The sequence below is a fragment of the Chiloscyllium plagiosum genome, unplaced genomic scaffold (genome assembly GCF_037043375.1).
Source record: "Chiloscyllium plagiosum isolate Xiang-an unplaced genomic scaffold, Cpla_swu_hap1 HiC_scaffold_9, whole genome shotgun sequence".
Taxonomy (NCBI): Eukaryota; Metazoa; Chordata; class Chondrichthyes; order Orectolobiformes; family Hemiscylliidae; genus Chiloscyllium; species Chiloscyllium plagiosum.
This window is the reverse complement of record NW_028270147.1, coordinates 3,530,363-3,545,432: the sequence shown is the minus strand read 5'-3', so window position 1 is coordinate 3,545,432 and position 15,070 is coordinate 3,530,363. Positions and strand designations below refer to the sequence as shown.

The 15,070-nt window shown below is 43.2% G+C and overlaps 1 protein-coding gene across 2 annotated transcripts in view; it reads right to left on the bottom strand.

Moving 5' to 3' along the window:
* The window catches only part of acadm (acyl-CoA dehydrogenase medium chain), a 54,932-nt gene that overhangs the window by 18,308 nt on the left and 21,554 nt on the right, over positions 1-15,070 (bottom strand). For both annotated transcript variants that reach the window (XM_087990349.1, XM_087990348.1), the window contains exons 6-10: positions 12,000-12,080; positions 11,770-11,900; positions 7,497-7,605; positions 5,119-5,259; positions 800-895 (exon numbers count right to left, since the gene is read on the bottom strand). In XM_087990349.1, the coding sequence (XP_087846475.1) occupies positions 800-895; positions 5,119-5,259; positions 7,497-7,605; positions 11,770-11,900; positions 12,000-12,080 (558 nt within the window). The remainder of the gene's footprint in view (positions 1-799; positions 896-5,118; positions 5,260-7,496; positions 7,606-11,769; positions 11,901-11,999; positions 12,081-15,070) is intronic.

Below are 15,070 nucleotides of genomic sequence, written 5' to 3'. Positions count from 1 at the left end.
ATTTACAGAAGTTACATCAGTTATGCCTGATGCTATGACTCCAACAGGAGTGGTGGCTGGTAATCAGGCCCAGTATTCCATGAGCTGCACCAAAAGTACAAAAGTTTTATTTAATCACTAAAACAGTCAATGTGTTTCTATCTATTACAGTTATCCAGAACAAGGAGAGACCTTCACTAGTTTGATTCAGCAGACCCAGTTCCAAGTCAGGATGGTATGTGACTTGGAAGGGAACTTGAACATAGTGGCATTCCTGGGCATCTGCTGCTGTTATCAGGAGAAAGTGAGGACTGCAGATGCTGGAGATCAGAGTCGAGAGTGTGGTGCTGAAAAAGCACAGCAAGTCAGGCAGCATCCGAGGAGCAGGAGAGTCGACGTTTTGGGCAAGAGTCCTTCGTCTGGAATGAGGCTTGTGAGCCGAGGGGGTAGAGAGATAAAGGGGGGGTACGCTGAGAGTGCAATAGGCAGATGGAGGTGGGATTGATGGTGATAGGTCGGAGAGGAGGGTGGAGTGGATAGGTGGGAAGGAAGATGGACAGATAGGACAGGTCAAGAGGGCGGTGCCAAGTTGGAAGGTGGGGAGAGAGAAATGAGGAAACTGGGAAGCAAGGGGGCAGAGATGCAGAGGTTCAGAGATGGAATCCCAGAGCTTAGTACCAAGGCAGCAATTGAAACTGGAGATCCTTAAGCAGAGGGTACATATCCAGAGGGGCTTAGAGAGATAGAGAGGATATTAGTAGACCTGAACACGAGAATGAACATTTTATATTTGAGGAATTGTTACAATGCTTAACCTTACCTGTGCGAGCAATCTTCCAAAGGTTTTCCTTTCCAAAGCATACTTGGTAGCTTCATCCAAGGCTCTCTGGGCTAAACCAACTGCTCCAGCAGCAACCTGTGAACATATTCGTCCGTACAGGAGGCAGAGTTCAGTTATAGATCCCAAACATCCCAAGGATGATCGACACTGTACTATTTTTTGCACATTGTGAACCAGTCTGTACTTTAATTCGACTTGACCTTTCCATCACTGAGTACAAGAAATTTTCCGATTAAGTCTAATGACTGGACCATAAAACTAGGGTCCCTTAAGGTAGTTCTGTGCAATCGGGAAGTGGGAGATCTGAGGGAGAAGAGCACAAGGAAAGATGCTTTTAAATGAGCCTGAATCTGCGGTCTCTTCTACCTCAAAGAAACAGAGTAATGTGCAATGTGGTAGAGGTGATGACGAGCTGAAGGCAAAGAAACCACTAGGGGGCAGTGACCAGACTATGATCGAATTCACCCTGCAGTTTGAGAGGGAGAAGCTGGAATCGGATGTTACAATAAAATAATGGAGTAAAGGCAACCACAAAGACATGAGGGAGGAGCTGGCCAGAATTGTTTGCTTCAGGAAGACGAGCAGGAAAGACAGTGCAGCAGGAAATGCAGAGGTTTCTGGGGTAATTCAAGAGGCACAGCAGAAATTCATCTCAAGGAAGAAAAAAACATATTAAGGGCAACATACAAGGCAACCATAGCTGACAATGGAAGTTAGAACAGCTTCAAAGCAAAAGGAGCAGCATACAATGTGGTGAGGATTAACAGGAAGCCAGAGGATTGGAAATGCTTTAAAAACCAGCAGAAGGCAAATAAAAAAACAATAGGGAGGTGGCGGGGAAGATGAAATAGGAGAGGAAGCTAGCTAGTAATATTAAAAAAAAGGATTGCAAGAATTATTTTAGATATCTAAAAAGGTAAGAGAGAGACAAGAATGGACATTGAAACATGACATCTCTGAAAGTTGCCACCCAGGTAAATAGTGCGGTGAGGAAGGCATATGGCGTACTGGCTTTTATTGGTAGAGGAATTGAGTTCCGGAGTCCTGAGGTCATGATGCAGTTGTATAAGACTCTGGTGCGGCCGCATCTGGAATATTGTGTGCAGTTTTGGTCGCCATACTATAGGAAGGATGTGGAGGCACTGGAACGGGTGCAGAGGAGGTTTACCAGGATGTTGCCTGGTATGGAAGGAAGATCGTATGAGGAAAGACTGAGGCACTTGGGGCTGTTTTCATTAGAGAAAAGAAGGTTTAGGGGTGACTTGATTGAGGTGTACAAGATGATTAGGGGGTTAGATAGGGTTGACAGCGTGAACCTTTTCCCGCGTATGGAGTCGGGTATTACAAGGGGGCATAGCTTCAAATTAAGGGGGGGTAGATATAGGACTGAAGTTAGGGGTAGGTTCTTCACTCAGCGGGTCGTGAGTTCATGGAATGCCCTGCCAGTAGTAGTGGTGGACTCTCCCTCTTTATGGGCATTTAAGCGGGCATTGGATAGGTATATGGAGGATAGTGGGTTAGTATAGGTTAGGTGGGCTTGGATCGGCGCAACATCGAGGGCCAAAGGGCCTGTACTGCGCTGTATTCTTCTATGTTCTATGTTCTATGTTCTAACACTGGAAAATGAGGCTGGAAAATTAGTAATGGGGATCAAAGAAAAGGCTGAAGAACTGAATAAGTACTTTGCACCAGTTTTCACAGTGGAAGACACCAACAGCTTATCAGAATTCCGAGAGAGTCAAGAGGCAGCGATGGGTGCAGTGGCCATCATTAGGGAAAAGGAGTTCAGCAAGCTGAAAGGTCTAAAGTTGGATAAATCACCTGGACAAGATAATTATATCTGAGGGGTCTGATGGAGATAGCTGAGGAGGTTGTGGAAGCATTGGTGGTGATCTTTCAGGAATCACTGGAGTCAAGGAGGGTCCGAGAGGACTAGGAAATGATTTATGCTCTGCTTGAGAAGGGAGGAAGGCAGAAGACTGGAAACTACAGGCCTGTTAGCCTGACCTTGGTCGTTGGTAGGATTTTAGAGTCTATTATTAAGAATGAGATTGCGGAGTACTTGGAAGTGAATGGTAAAACCGGGCTGAGTCAGGGAAGCTAATTGAAACATACAGAATACTGAATGGGCTGGACAGAGTAGATGGAGGGAATATGTTTCCATTGGTAGGAGAGACTAGGACCCAAGGGCACAGTCTTAAAACAAAGAGAAGACCTTTTAGAATGAAAATAAGGAGAAACGTCTTCAGCCAGAGAGTGGGGAATCTATGGAATTCATTACCACAGAAGGCTGTGTAGACCAGATCATTGAGTATATTTAAAACAGAGATAGATAGGTTCTTGAGTATTAAGGGGATCCAGGGTTAAGGGGAGAAAGCAGCAGAAATGGGGTTGATGATTGAATGGCTGAGCAAACGCAATGGATCAAAATGGCCTAATTTCTGCTCCAATGTCTTATGGTTTCACCAAGGAGAGGTTATACCTGACAAATCTGTTAGAATTATTTGAGGAGGTAATGTGCAAGTTAGACAAAGGAGAGCCAGTGAACATGATCTATTTGGATTTCCAGAACGCCACACAGGAGATTGCTAAATCATTCAAGAGCCCATGGTGTGGAGACATGGACAGAAGATTGGCTGATTGGCAGAAGGTAGAGAGTAGGCATAAAGGGGTCATTTCCAGATGGCAGGCAATGAATGGTCGAGTTCTGCAGGGGTCAGTGTTGGGACCACAAGTATTCACATTATACAGTAATGATCTGCATGAAGGAACTGAGGGCATTGTTGCTATATTTGCAAAAGATGCAAAGGTAGGTGCAGGGGTAGACAGTATTGAGGAAGCAGGGAGGCAGCAGAAGGACTCGGACAGGCTAATAGAGTGGGCAAAGAAGTGGCAGATGGAATACAATGTAGAAACTTGTGCAGTTATGCACTTTGGTAGAAAGGATAGAGGCACAGAGGATATTTTAAACAGAGAAAGGCTTCAGAAGTCAGTAGCACAATGGGACTTGGGAGTCCTAGTTCAGCTTTCTCTTAGGTTAACATGCAGGTTCAGTTGGCAATTTGGATGGCAAATGTAATGTTAATATTCATTTCAAGGGGGCTAGAATACAAGAGCAGAGAAGGACTACTGAGGCTGTATAAGAATCTGGTTAGACCGTATCCGGAATATTGTGAGCGGTGTTGGACCCTATATCTAAGGAAGGATGTGCTGGCTTTGGGTGGATCTAGAGGAGGTTCACAAGAATGATCCTGGGGGTGAAGGGCTTGTCATGTGAGGAGCTGTTGAGGACTTTGGGTCTGTATTCCTGGAGATTAGAAAGATGAGGGAGAAACTGATTGAAATTTACAGAATACTGAGAGGCCTGATAGAGTGAATGTGAAGATGATGTTTCCGCCGGTAGGAGAGACTAGCAATCGTAGGCACATCTTCATAGTGCAGGGACCAACATTTCTAACTGACACAAGGAGGAATTTCTTCAGCTAGAGGGTGAGGAAATCTGTGGAACTCATTGCTGGAGAAGGCTGTGGAGGCCAATTAATTGAGTTTATTAAAATTCAGAGATAGACAAGTTTTGATTGGTAAGAGGATTGATGGTTATGGGGAGAAGGCCGGGGAAAGGGGTTGAGAAACACTATTAGCCATGACAGAATGGCAGAGCAGAGCATGGTGCCTCAGTGGTTAGCACTGCCTCACAGCACCAGAGACTCAGGTTCAATTCCAGTCTTGGGCGACTGTGTTGAGTTTGCACATTCTCTCCATGTCTGCGTGGGTTTCCTCCCCCAATCCAAAGATGTGCAGGTTAAGTGAATTGGCCAGGCTAAATTGCCCAGAGTGTTCAGGGATGTGTAGGTTATGTGCATTTGTTAGGGCAAATATAGGATAATAGGGTAGGGGAATGGGTCTAGACGGAGGATCGGTGTGAACTTGTTGGGTCAAAGGGCCTGTTTCCACACTGTAAGGAATCCATGATGGATCAAATGGTTGAATTCTCTCTGCTCTTGCATCTTGTAATCTTATGGAATTTGGCCTAAGGGTGGGGTGGGTAAAATCATCAAAAGCATTCTGCAGCTTTTAGTGTGTACACTGAGCATTGAGATTTCCATACTGTATAAAACAAGCTTTGTTTCAGAGTTTGTTTCTGACGCTCACACGGTGTAAGTGGTGGCTTTGTTCCAAATAAAGATTCAACTCAACATTTAAAACGTCACTTCTAATTGTCTGAGAATACTTCATACATCCTCCAATGCCTCACCCCAACATTCCAGACATTTAAGTCAGCTGTAAACCCTACTCACCGGTGGTCTGGTTTTGTCAAACGCTCCCATTGCAATTTTGAAGCCAGCTCCCTCGCCAATGAGGACATTCTCCTTGGGCACTCGCACATCTTCAAAGACAATGCCTCTAGTATCGGAACAGCGCTGACCCATGTTCATCTCCTAGCCCAACAACACTGACGTCAATATTAAAAAGATTCAGACATCATGTTGAGCTAATGCATGGCCATGTTTCTCTGTCAATATTTAAAATGGTTAATTAGACAATCACTGGGCGGAGGATAGATGTTGGTATTGTGAAGGAACGTATTCAAAGGTATTGAAAAGCTTCACCATTCAATCTGAGCTTGTGACTGCTTTGTACATCTGCTCATCGATTACACAACTTAAATTGTGCATCAAAATTATAGTCATAGAGCATGGAAACAGAGCCTTCAGTTCAACCAGTCCATGCTCAACATGATCCCAAACTAAATTAGTCCCATCTGCCTCCGTTTGGCCCATATCCCACCAAATCTTTCCTATTCATTATCCAAATGTCTTTTAAACGCTGTAAGTGTACCTGCGTCCATTACTTTGCTTTCCTGTTCTTTTTAAATCTTTCTCCTCCCACCTCAAAAATATGCTGCATTTTGAACTTTCCCACCTTAGGGAAAAGACCCTTTCTATTCACTTTATCTGTGCACCTCATAATTTTATAAAGCACTACAGCGTCACCCTTCAACCTCCTCTTATAACTCAACTCCACCCCCCCACCCCCCCCCAGTAAGTCCTTTCTGAACCCTCTCCAATTTAATAACATCCTTCCTATAATAGGGCAACCAAAACCGCACAGTACACCAGAGGAGATCTCAACAATACCCTATACAACCTCATGACATCCTAACCCCCATTAGCAAAGCTCTGAGCAAAGAAGGTAAGTGGGCTAAACACCTTCTTAACCACCCTGTCTACCTGCGTAAATTTCAAAGAATTATGTACCTGAACCCCAAGGTCTCATTGTCCCACAATACTACCTTAGGGTCCTACCATTAATTGTATAAGTCTTGCCCCTATTTGTTTTACCAAAATGTAATATCTCACATTTATCCAAATTAAACTCCATCTGCCATTCCTCAGCCCATTGAGCCATTTGATCAAGATCTCTTTGTAATCTTAGATAACCTTCTTTACTGTCAACTATACCGCCAATTTTGTCATCATCCACAAACTTATTAGCCATGCCTCCTATATTCTCATCCAAATCATTTATAAAAATGGCAAACAAAAGTGGACACAGTACTGATCCCTGTGGAACACTGCTAGTCACAGGCCTCCAGTCCGATAAACAAACCTCCACCACCACCCTCTGTCTCCTACTGTCAAGCCAATTTCATATGCAATTGGCAAGCTCACCCAATCCCACATGATCTAACATTACTAATTAGTCTATCATGCGGAACCTTATCAACTGAAGTTTACTGCTCTTCCCTCAATCGTTTTGGTTATTTCCTCAAAAAAACTCATCAAGTTTCTGAGACACTATTTCCCTCACACAAAACAATGCTTACAATCCTTAATCAGTCCTTCCCTCTCCAAATGCATGTAAATCCTATCTTTCAGAGCCACCTCCAATAACTTACCCACCAGCGATGTCAGACCTACAGGTCTTAGATCCCAGGCTTCTCTTACAGCCTTTCTTAAACAAGGTACAACATTAGCCACCCTCCAATCCACCGATACCTCACCCATGATTAGAAATGATACAAATATCTCTGCTAGGGGCCGTGCAATTTCTTCCCTAACTTCTCACAACATCCTGGGACACAATGATCAGGTCCCGGAGATTTATACACTTCCTTTTTCGGAGACCTCCAGTACTTCCTCTCGAGTAATGTGAAATTTTCAAAACATCAATATTTGTTTCCCTGGGTTCTCTAGTCTCTATTTCTTTCTCCACAGTAAAAACAGACTAGAAATATTCATTTAGTATCTCTCCCATACAGGTTCAACATACAGATAACCTTGTTGATTTTTAAGAGGTCCTACTCTCTCTCTAGTTGCTATTTTGCTCTTAATGTACTTGTAGAATCTTTTTGGATTATCTGCCAAGGCTATCTCATTCCCCTCTCAAGAATGCCCCTATACTCTTTATACCCTTCAAGAGATTTATTTGATCCCAGATGTCGACCTCGGAATGTTTATTCTTGACTAGAACCTCAACATCTTCATTCATTCACTGTTCTCTAACCTTACCAGCTGTACTTTTTACTCTAACAGGAACATAATGCCTCTGAACTCTAATTATCACACTTTTGAAATCCTCCCACTTGTCAGTTGCCCCTTTACCTGTGAACAGTTTATTCCAGTCAACTTTTGAATCATTGAAACATTTCTGCATAAAAACACATGCTAAATACCTTCCTTCCAATCTGGATTCCAGGTGAGTCAGCATCTACAATGAAGCCAGTGAAAGCCTTGCCTGCAGAGGCTTTCGGATCTGGATCAGAGCGAGCGAGGAGAAAATACCTGGAGCAAAACAAACATTTAAAAATGATTGACCATTTGCAAATGATCCACTCCAATTTTATTTTTTAAAGAAACTTATTTTCTACAGTTAGGAGGTTTTGGTTTCCTCTTTTAGTCTCTGAAATGCTGGAGGGCATCCTGTAACAGCTCCAGGCCCCGATGAAGCCACTTTCCTGAGTAAGTCATTAAAGAGAAGCTGCAAACATCCTAGAGATTGCTCAGCTTCAGATTGTTTACTTGCCCCAGATCCCTTGCTACCACGCCCCATCTCTGACTGAGATTCCAATTCACAAACTCCCCAAAATGTTAGTTCACATTATGACTGTAGGTGAGGCCTGCAGTTTAATTTAGAGCCTCAAAACTTCTTTTTTAAAAAGCTATCACAGAAATACAAATCTTCATAAATCACTGGTTTGGGCCCAGCTAGATGACCATGTCCAGTTCTGGACTCCACACGAAGAAGAATGCCATGCCTTGGAGACAGCGTGGAGGAGATTTACTGAAACGGGACCAAAAACAAGAGGGCACAGCTTTAAACTGATTTGCAAAAGAAGGAAATGAGAGATGAGAAAAAAAACCTTTTCCATCTAGTGAGTATTCAGGAGCTGGAATGCACTACCTGGAAGGCATCAAAAAGGCATTATTTAAATAGAAACAACTTGGAGGGTTATGGGGGAAAGAAAAACAGATATTATCAGTTTTGAGGAAGAGTAATCAGACCCGAAATGTTAACTCTAATTTCTCTTCACTGATGCTGCCAGACCTGCTGAGCTTTTCCAGCAACTTCTGTTTCTGTTTCTAGAAGTCTCTATATCGGTGAGAACCTCCTTGCTTTGCATACTCGCACTTGAAATGTCTTAGTCCACCTCCGGAGATGGCAGGGAGTTGTTGATCAAATCATTGTGATAATTAAACAGTGAAGAAATCTTCCAGAGAACATCTTCACTTTGACAGATATTACCCAGCAAAAGAAAAATGTAACCAATAAGAGGAAGAGCCTCTTGAATTTGTTCAGCTCTTAAGTAAGATTATGGCTGATCTTATATCTCAATCCTATTCTATGCTCTATCCTCAGATACCTCAAGCAAGAATCTATTGATCTCGGTCTAGAATTAACAGAATGACTGGCATAGAGAATTCCAAAGATTCAAGACTAAAAGAGTGGGGGAAGTAAATCCCAAAATAAAAGTTGAAAGGGAAACAATGTTTGAAGAGGAAACTATCTGTTTCATGAACCATTTACACCTAAATGGGTGCTGTTGTCACAGGGACCCCTTGGAGCCCAGTTTGCACTAACATCTTCAGCTTCCATGAGAACCGCATCATTGATGAACTGACCTCTCACCTCCTACCTCCTTCATATTTTCAATACACAGGCAAGTTTGCTATACTTGAATCTGCAGGTGTATGGAACAATTTCCTCACGTTTCAATGGTCTGCATCCTGTGCTCAAATTAACATTCAAAATGCTCCCTATTGTCAACCCACTTGTTCAGAAATCCATTAATGAGTTTTCCACTACTGTTGACTGCAAGCCCACCTTCTGCGGTCAAGATGCATACACGGATTCCTGCAGTTCCACACACTATAAGATCAGCAATTGTATAAATATGGCCTGAGCTATTTGCTCACTCTACAAGTTTGATGCCTACATTGGGAGATTCAAAGCTATCTTGCAGGGTATTGGCTCCCCAGTCACATTACTGCTCACTGTATATTGTGCAAACTCATACAGGAGCCTAAAGTTGTGATGTCTAGTTCAGAAGAGTTCTCGGTCTATCTCAGACTACCCTGGAAGAGCAAATTATTTCAAAGTTTGAGCAATGCATGAAGCTCTTTTACACTACTATGCAAGGGGAGATAACGGCTGAGCTCTGGGACTATTAATCCACAGTCCCAGGTAATGTTCTGGGGGCCCAAGTTTGAATCGTGGCATGGCAGACGGTGGAACTTCAATTCAATACCATACCGGGGATTAAGAGTCTATGAATCCATTGTCAATTGTCGGAAAAACCCATCTGGTTCACGAATGTCCTTTGGGGAAGGCAACTGCCATCCTTACCTGGTCTGGCCTACATGACTCCAGACCCAAAGCGATGTGGTTGACTCTCAGCAGCCCTCTGGGTAATTAGGGATGGGCAATAAACGCTGGCCCAGCCAGCGATATCTTCATCCGTGAATGAATTTTTAAAAAGCATTAGCAACATGAGTAGTATTTGCAAATTTAGAGATGATTTGTAGCTCAGGTTGTGGATCAGGCTATAGATTTGCTCGTTGAGCTGGTAGGGTTTTCTCACATGTTTCGCCACCACACTAGGTGACATCATTAGTGAGCCTCCAATGAAGTGCTGGTGTTCTGTCCCGCTTTCTATTTGTATAACTTGGTCTATTGTGGTGGGTGATATCACTTCTGGTTCTTTTTCTTAGAGGTTGGTAAACGGGGTCCAAATCAATATGTTTGTTAATGGAGTCCCAGTCTGAATGCCAGGCTTCTAGGAATTCCTGTGCGTGTCTTTGTTTAGCCTGTCCCAGGATGGATGCATTGTCCCAGTCGGACTGGTGTCCCTCTTCATCTGTGTGTACGGATACTAGTGAAAGAGGGTCATGTCTTTTGGTGCTCAAATATCCTGGTGGCTAGTTTCCACTAGTGCTTCATCGGAGGCTCTGTTGATGCAACCGAGCATGGCAACAAAACGTTTGAGAAAAATCTACCAGCTCAGCAAGCAAACTTACAACCTGATCCACAACCTGAGCTACAAATCTTCTGTAAAGTTGCAAACATTTATGGGCATAATACGTTCAAATTAGCCCAAACATAGGAAACCGATGTCATCTGACTGAGTGCACCTGCCAACAACTGTACATCCTACACGAATCTATACAAATGCCTCAGGAAACAGGTATTACCACGATGTGTCAAATACAAACAACCTCTCAACACCCCACAAACCAGAAGAACAGCAGGACAGAAAGGCTGCAGGGTGCTACGAGAAATGATAAATGATGCCCACAACCGACTCCACAAATACGAACAAGAAATGTCGCGCCAAAAAACTCTGTACACTAACCCGACTGACCATAAGTGGACAAGTATACTAGAATAAGTCATCAACACTACACAGCGGACCAAGACAATGAAAAGACTCTATCCACTCCACCCAAGAATTCCTTAACATCATAAAGACACCAAGGTAGAGAACGACGAGGTCATGGTTTCTTTCGATGTGACGGACCTATTCACATCAATAAACATCACCCTAACCAAAGAAACACTGGCCTCACTGCTAGATGAACCAAGGACACAAACACCTGACAGCACCAACTCCATCAGCAAGGACAGCATCCTTGTTAGACCTGTACTTCACAACCCAGTTCACCTTCAATGACAAGATCTACAAACAAACCAACAGGACGCCTATGGGATCACCAATATTAGGACTCTTAGCAGAAGCAGTTACGTTGAGGTTAGAATGAACAGCCCTTCCCACGATCCAGCCCAAGCTTTGGGTCCACTATATGGATGATACCTTTGTCATCACAAAACACAACAAATTAGAAGAAATCCACAAACACATAAACAACATCCTTACTGGTGTGAAGTTCACCAAAGAGGAAGAGAACAACTACAGACTCCCCTTCCTAGGCTTCACGGTAGAACGAATAGCCAATGGAGAGCTACAGACTAGCGTCTACAGGAGAGCCACACACACTGACCAGATACTCAACTACAGGAGCAATCATCCCAACACCCACAAACCATGCTGCATCAGAACATTATTTAAATGAGGTACAACACACTGCAGCACCCAGGAACTACAAGAAGCCGAGGAAAAACACGTATACAACGTATTCTGGGTGAAGAAAATCCTCCTCAATTCAGTCCTAACTCTGCTCCCCCTAAGTTTGAGGCTATGCCCTCTTGTTCTAGTCTCACCTGCCAGTGGAAACAACCTCTCAACTTCTATCTTATCTATTCCCTTCATAATTTTATATGTTTCTATATGATACCCCCTCATTCTTCTAAATTCCAATGAATATAATCCCAGTCTGCTCAGTCCCTCCTCATAAACCAACCCTCAACTCTGGAATCAACCCAGTGAACCTCCTGTTAATAATAATTAAAGTTATCATCATTTGGAGAACTCAATAGTGTTGGAAACGTACCAGTTAGCTTGGCCACCATTTGTGATCCACATCTTCTGCCCATTAATGATATATTCATCGCCCTTTTTCTCTGCTCTGGTCTTGATGCCAGCAACATCGGAACCAGCACCAGGTTCTGTCACACAGTATGCCTGAGCAGCGAGAAGAGCTCCATTAGCTACAGGTGTTTACAGCGGATTTTGTTTTGGCAGTGAATGATTTTGTGAACCATTATATTTAGCTACACTCACACACATCAACGGAGCCTCAGACATTCGTCCCAAGTACTTCTTCTGCTGTGCCTCATTGCCTGCGAGGATTACTGGCATTTGCTTGAAAAGTGAAAGGCACAAGTTAGAAGTGTTGTGCAATGTCAAAGAAATTCTGCTAAACTAACCATAAAATTTCTAAAAGAAAATAAACAATTTTTAAAAGTCTCACTATTCCAGAGCACCATTTCAATCTTAGTCACATTAGGATCTATTTTCATGATGGTTGAAACATCAACTCTCCTGCTCCACGGATACTGCCTGATCTGCTGTGCTTTTCCAGCACCACACGTTTTGACTCTGATCTCCAGCATCTGCAGTCCTCATTTTCACCCATCTATTTTCCATGATATGCATCTCTATGACTCTACATATACCCAGAGGAGAGAGATTGTCTTTTCCTTCAATGGCGATGAGTGTTGCTGACAATGTCAATGTTTATCTCTCAGCCCTTCAGAGAGAGGTGGTGAGTCAGCTTCTTGAATCACTGTAGTCCATGGAGTATAAGTGCATACACAATGCTCAGACTGAGGTCCAGGATTTTGACTCTAAAGGAATGACAATCTATTTCCAAGTGAGAGGTTTGGAGGGGAACAATCAGGTGGTGGTGTTTCTGCTGTGCAGAGGTGGTGGGACTAGGGGAAAAATAACTAGCAAAGATTGGGTCCAAGGCTGAGGGGAGATTTGAGGGTATTTTTTTAAAAAACAGAGAGTCATAGAGATGTACAGCACAGAAGCAGACCTTTCGGTCCAACTTGTCCATCCTGCCTGATATCTTAACCTAATCTCATCCCACTTGCCAGCACCCGGCCCATATCTCTCCAAACTCTTCCTATTCATATATCCATCCAAATGCCTTTTAAATGTTGTACATTGAAATGAAGGATCAAAGTGAATGGTGAAGCAAGCTCACTGGGCCATATGGTTTTCTCCTGCTTGGTAGGTTATGTCTATTCTGACTTGGAATTATTTCTCCATTCTGGGTCAAGGCCTTGAAATTCCTTTCTAAACAGCACTGTTGGAATAAGTACAACATATGCCCTGCAGGAAATCAATGAGGACATCCACCATCTTCTCTCATGGCAGACAGAAACAGGCAAAAATGGGTATGGCTATCCACATCTAGGAAATGGACTTTTAAAAACACACCAAGAACAGCCACTTGGCAAGGTACTTGGCCTTTCTGCATTTGTGATACTTCATTGAGAAGAGGAGAGAAATCTGGAAGAAGAAGGAAGAGTTCGGTTAAGAAAAAGAAGGAAGCATATGTCAGGTACAGACAGAATAGATCAAGTGAATCCTTAGAAGAGTATAAAGGCAGTAGGAGTATACTTAAGAGAGAAATCAGCAGGGCAAAAAGGGGACATGAGATAGCTTTGGCAAATAGAATTAAGGAGAATCCAAAGGGTTTTTACAAATACATTTAGGACAAAATGGTAACTAGGGAGAGAATAGGGCCGCTCAAAGATCAAACTAGGAGAAAGTGAGGATTGCAGATGCTGGAGATTAGAGTCGAGAGTGTGGTGCTGGAAAAGCACAGCAGGTCAGACAGCATCCAAGGAGCAGGAGAATTGATCTTTTGGGCATAATGATGAAGGGATTATGCCTGAAATGTCGATTCTCCTCCTCTGCACCTGTTGTGCTTTTCCAGCATCACACACTCAACCCCCAAAGATCAGGAAGATGACCTTTGTGTGGAACCACAGGAGATGGGGGAGGTACAAAATGAGTATTTTGCATCAGTATTTACTGTGGAAAAGGACATGGAAGATATAGAATGTAAGGAAATAGATGGTGACATCTTGAAAAATGTCCAAATTATAGAGGAGGAAGTGGTGGATGTCTGGAAACGCATAAAAGTGGATAAATCTGTAGGACCTGATCAGGTGTACCCGAGAACTCTGTGGGAAACTAGGCAAGTGATTGCTAGGCCTCTTGCTGAGATATTTGTATCATCGATAGTCACAGGTAAGGTGCCGGAAGACTGGAGGTTGGCTAATGTGGTGCCACTATTTAAGAAAGGTGGTAAGGACAAACCAGGGAACTATAGAACTATAGCCTGACTTCAGTGGTGGACAAGTCGTTGGAGGGAATCCTGAGGGACAGGATGCACATGTATTTAGAAAGGCAAGGACTGATTAGGGATAGTCAGCATGGCTTTGTGCGTGGGAAATCATGTCTCACAAACTTGATTGAGTTTTTGAAGAAGTAACAAAGAGGATTAATGAGGGCAGAGCAGTGGACATGATCTATATGGACTTCAGTAAGGCATTTGACAAGGTTCCCCATGGGAGACTGGTTAGCAAGGTTAGATCTCATGGAATGCAGGGAGAACTAGCCATTTGGATACAGAACTGGCTCAAAGGTAAAAGACAGAGGGTGGTGGGGGAGGATTGGTTTTCAGATTGGAGGCCTGTGACCAGTGGAGTGTCATAAGGATCGGTGCTGGGTCCACTACTTTTCTTCATTTATATAAATTATTTGTATGTGAACTTAAGAGGTACAGTTAGTAAGTTTACAGATGACACCAAAATTGGAGGTGTAGTGAAGTGCGAAGAAGGTTCCCTCAGATTACAACAGTGTCTTGACTGGATGGGCCAATCGGCTAAGAAGTGGCAAATGGAGTTTAATTCAGATAAATGCAAGGTACTGCATTTTGGGAAAGCAAAATTAGGACTTATGCACTTAATTGTAAGGTCCTAGGGAGTGCTGTCGAACAAAGAAACCTTGGAGTGCAGGTTCACAGCTCCTTGAAAGTAGAGTCACAGGTAGATAGGATAGTGAAGAAGGCTTTCCTTTATTGGTCAGAATATTGAGTACAGGAGTTGGGAGGTCATGTTGCGGCTGTACAGGACATTGGTTAGGCCACAGTTGGAATATTGCATGCAATTCTGGTCTCCTTCCTATCGGAAGGATGTTGTGAAACTTGAAAGGGTTCAGAAAAGATTTACAAGGATGTTGCAAGGGTTGGAGGATTTGAGCTACAGGGAGAGGTTGAATAGGCTTGGGCTGTTTTCCATGGAGTGTCGGAGGCTGAGGGATGATCTTATAGA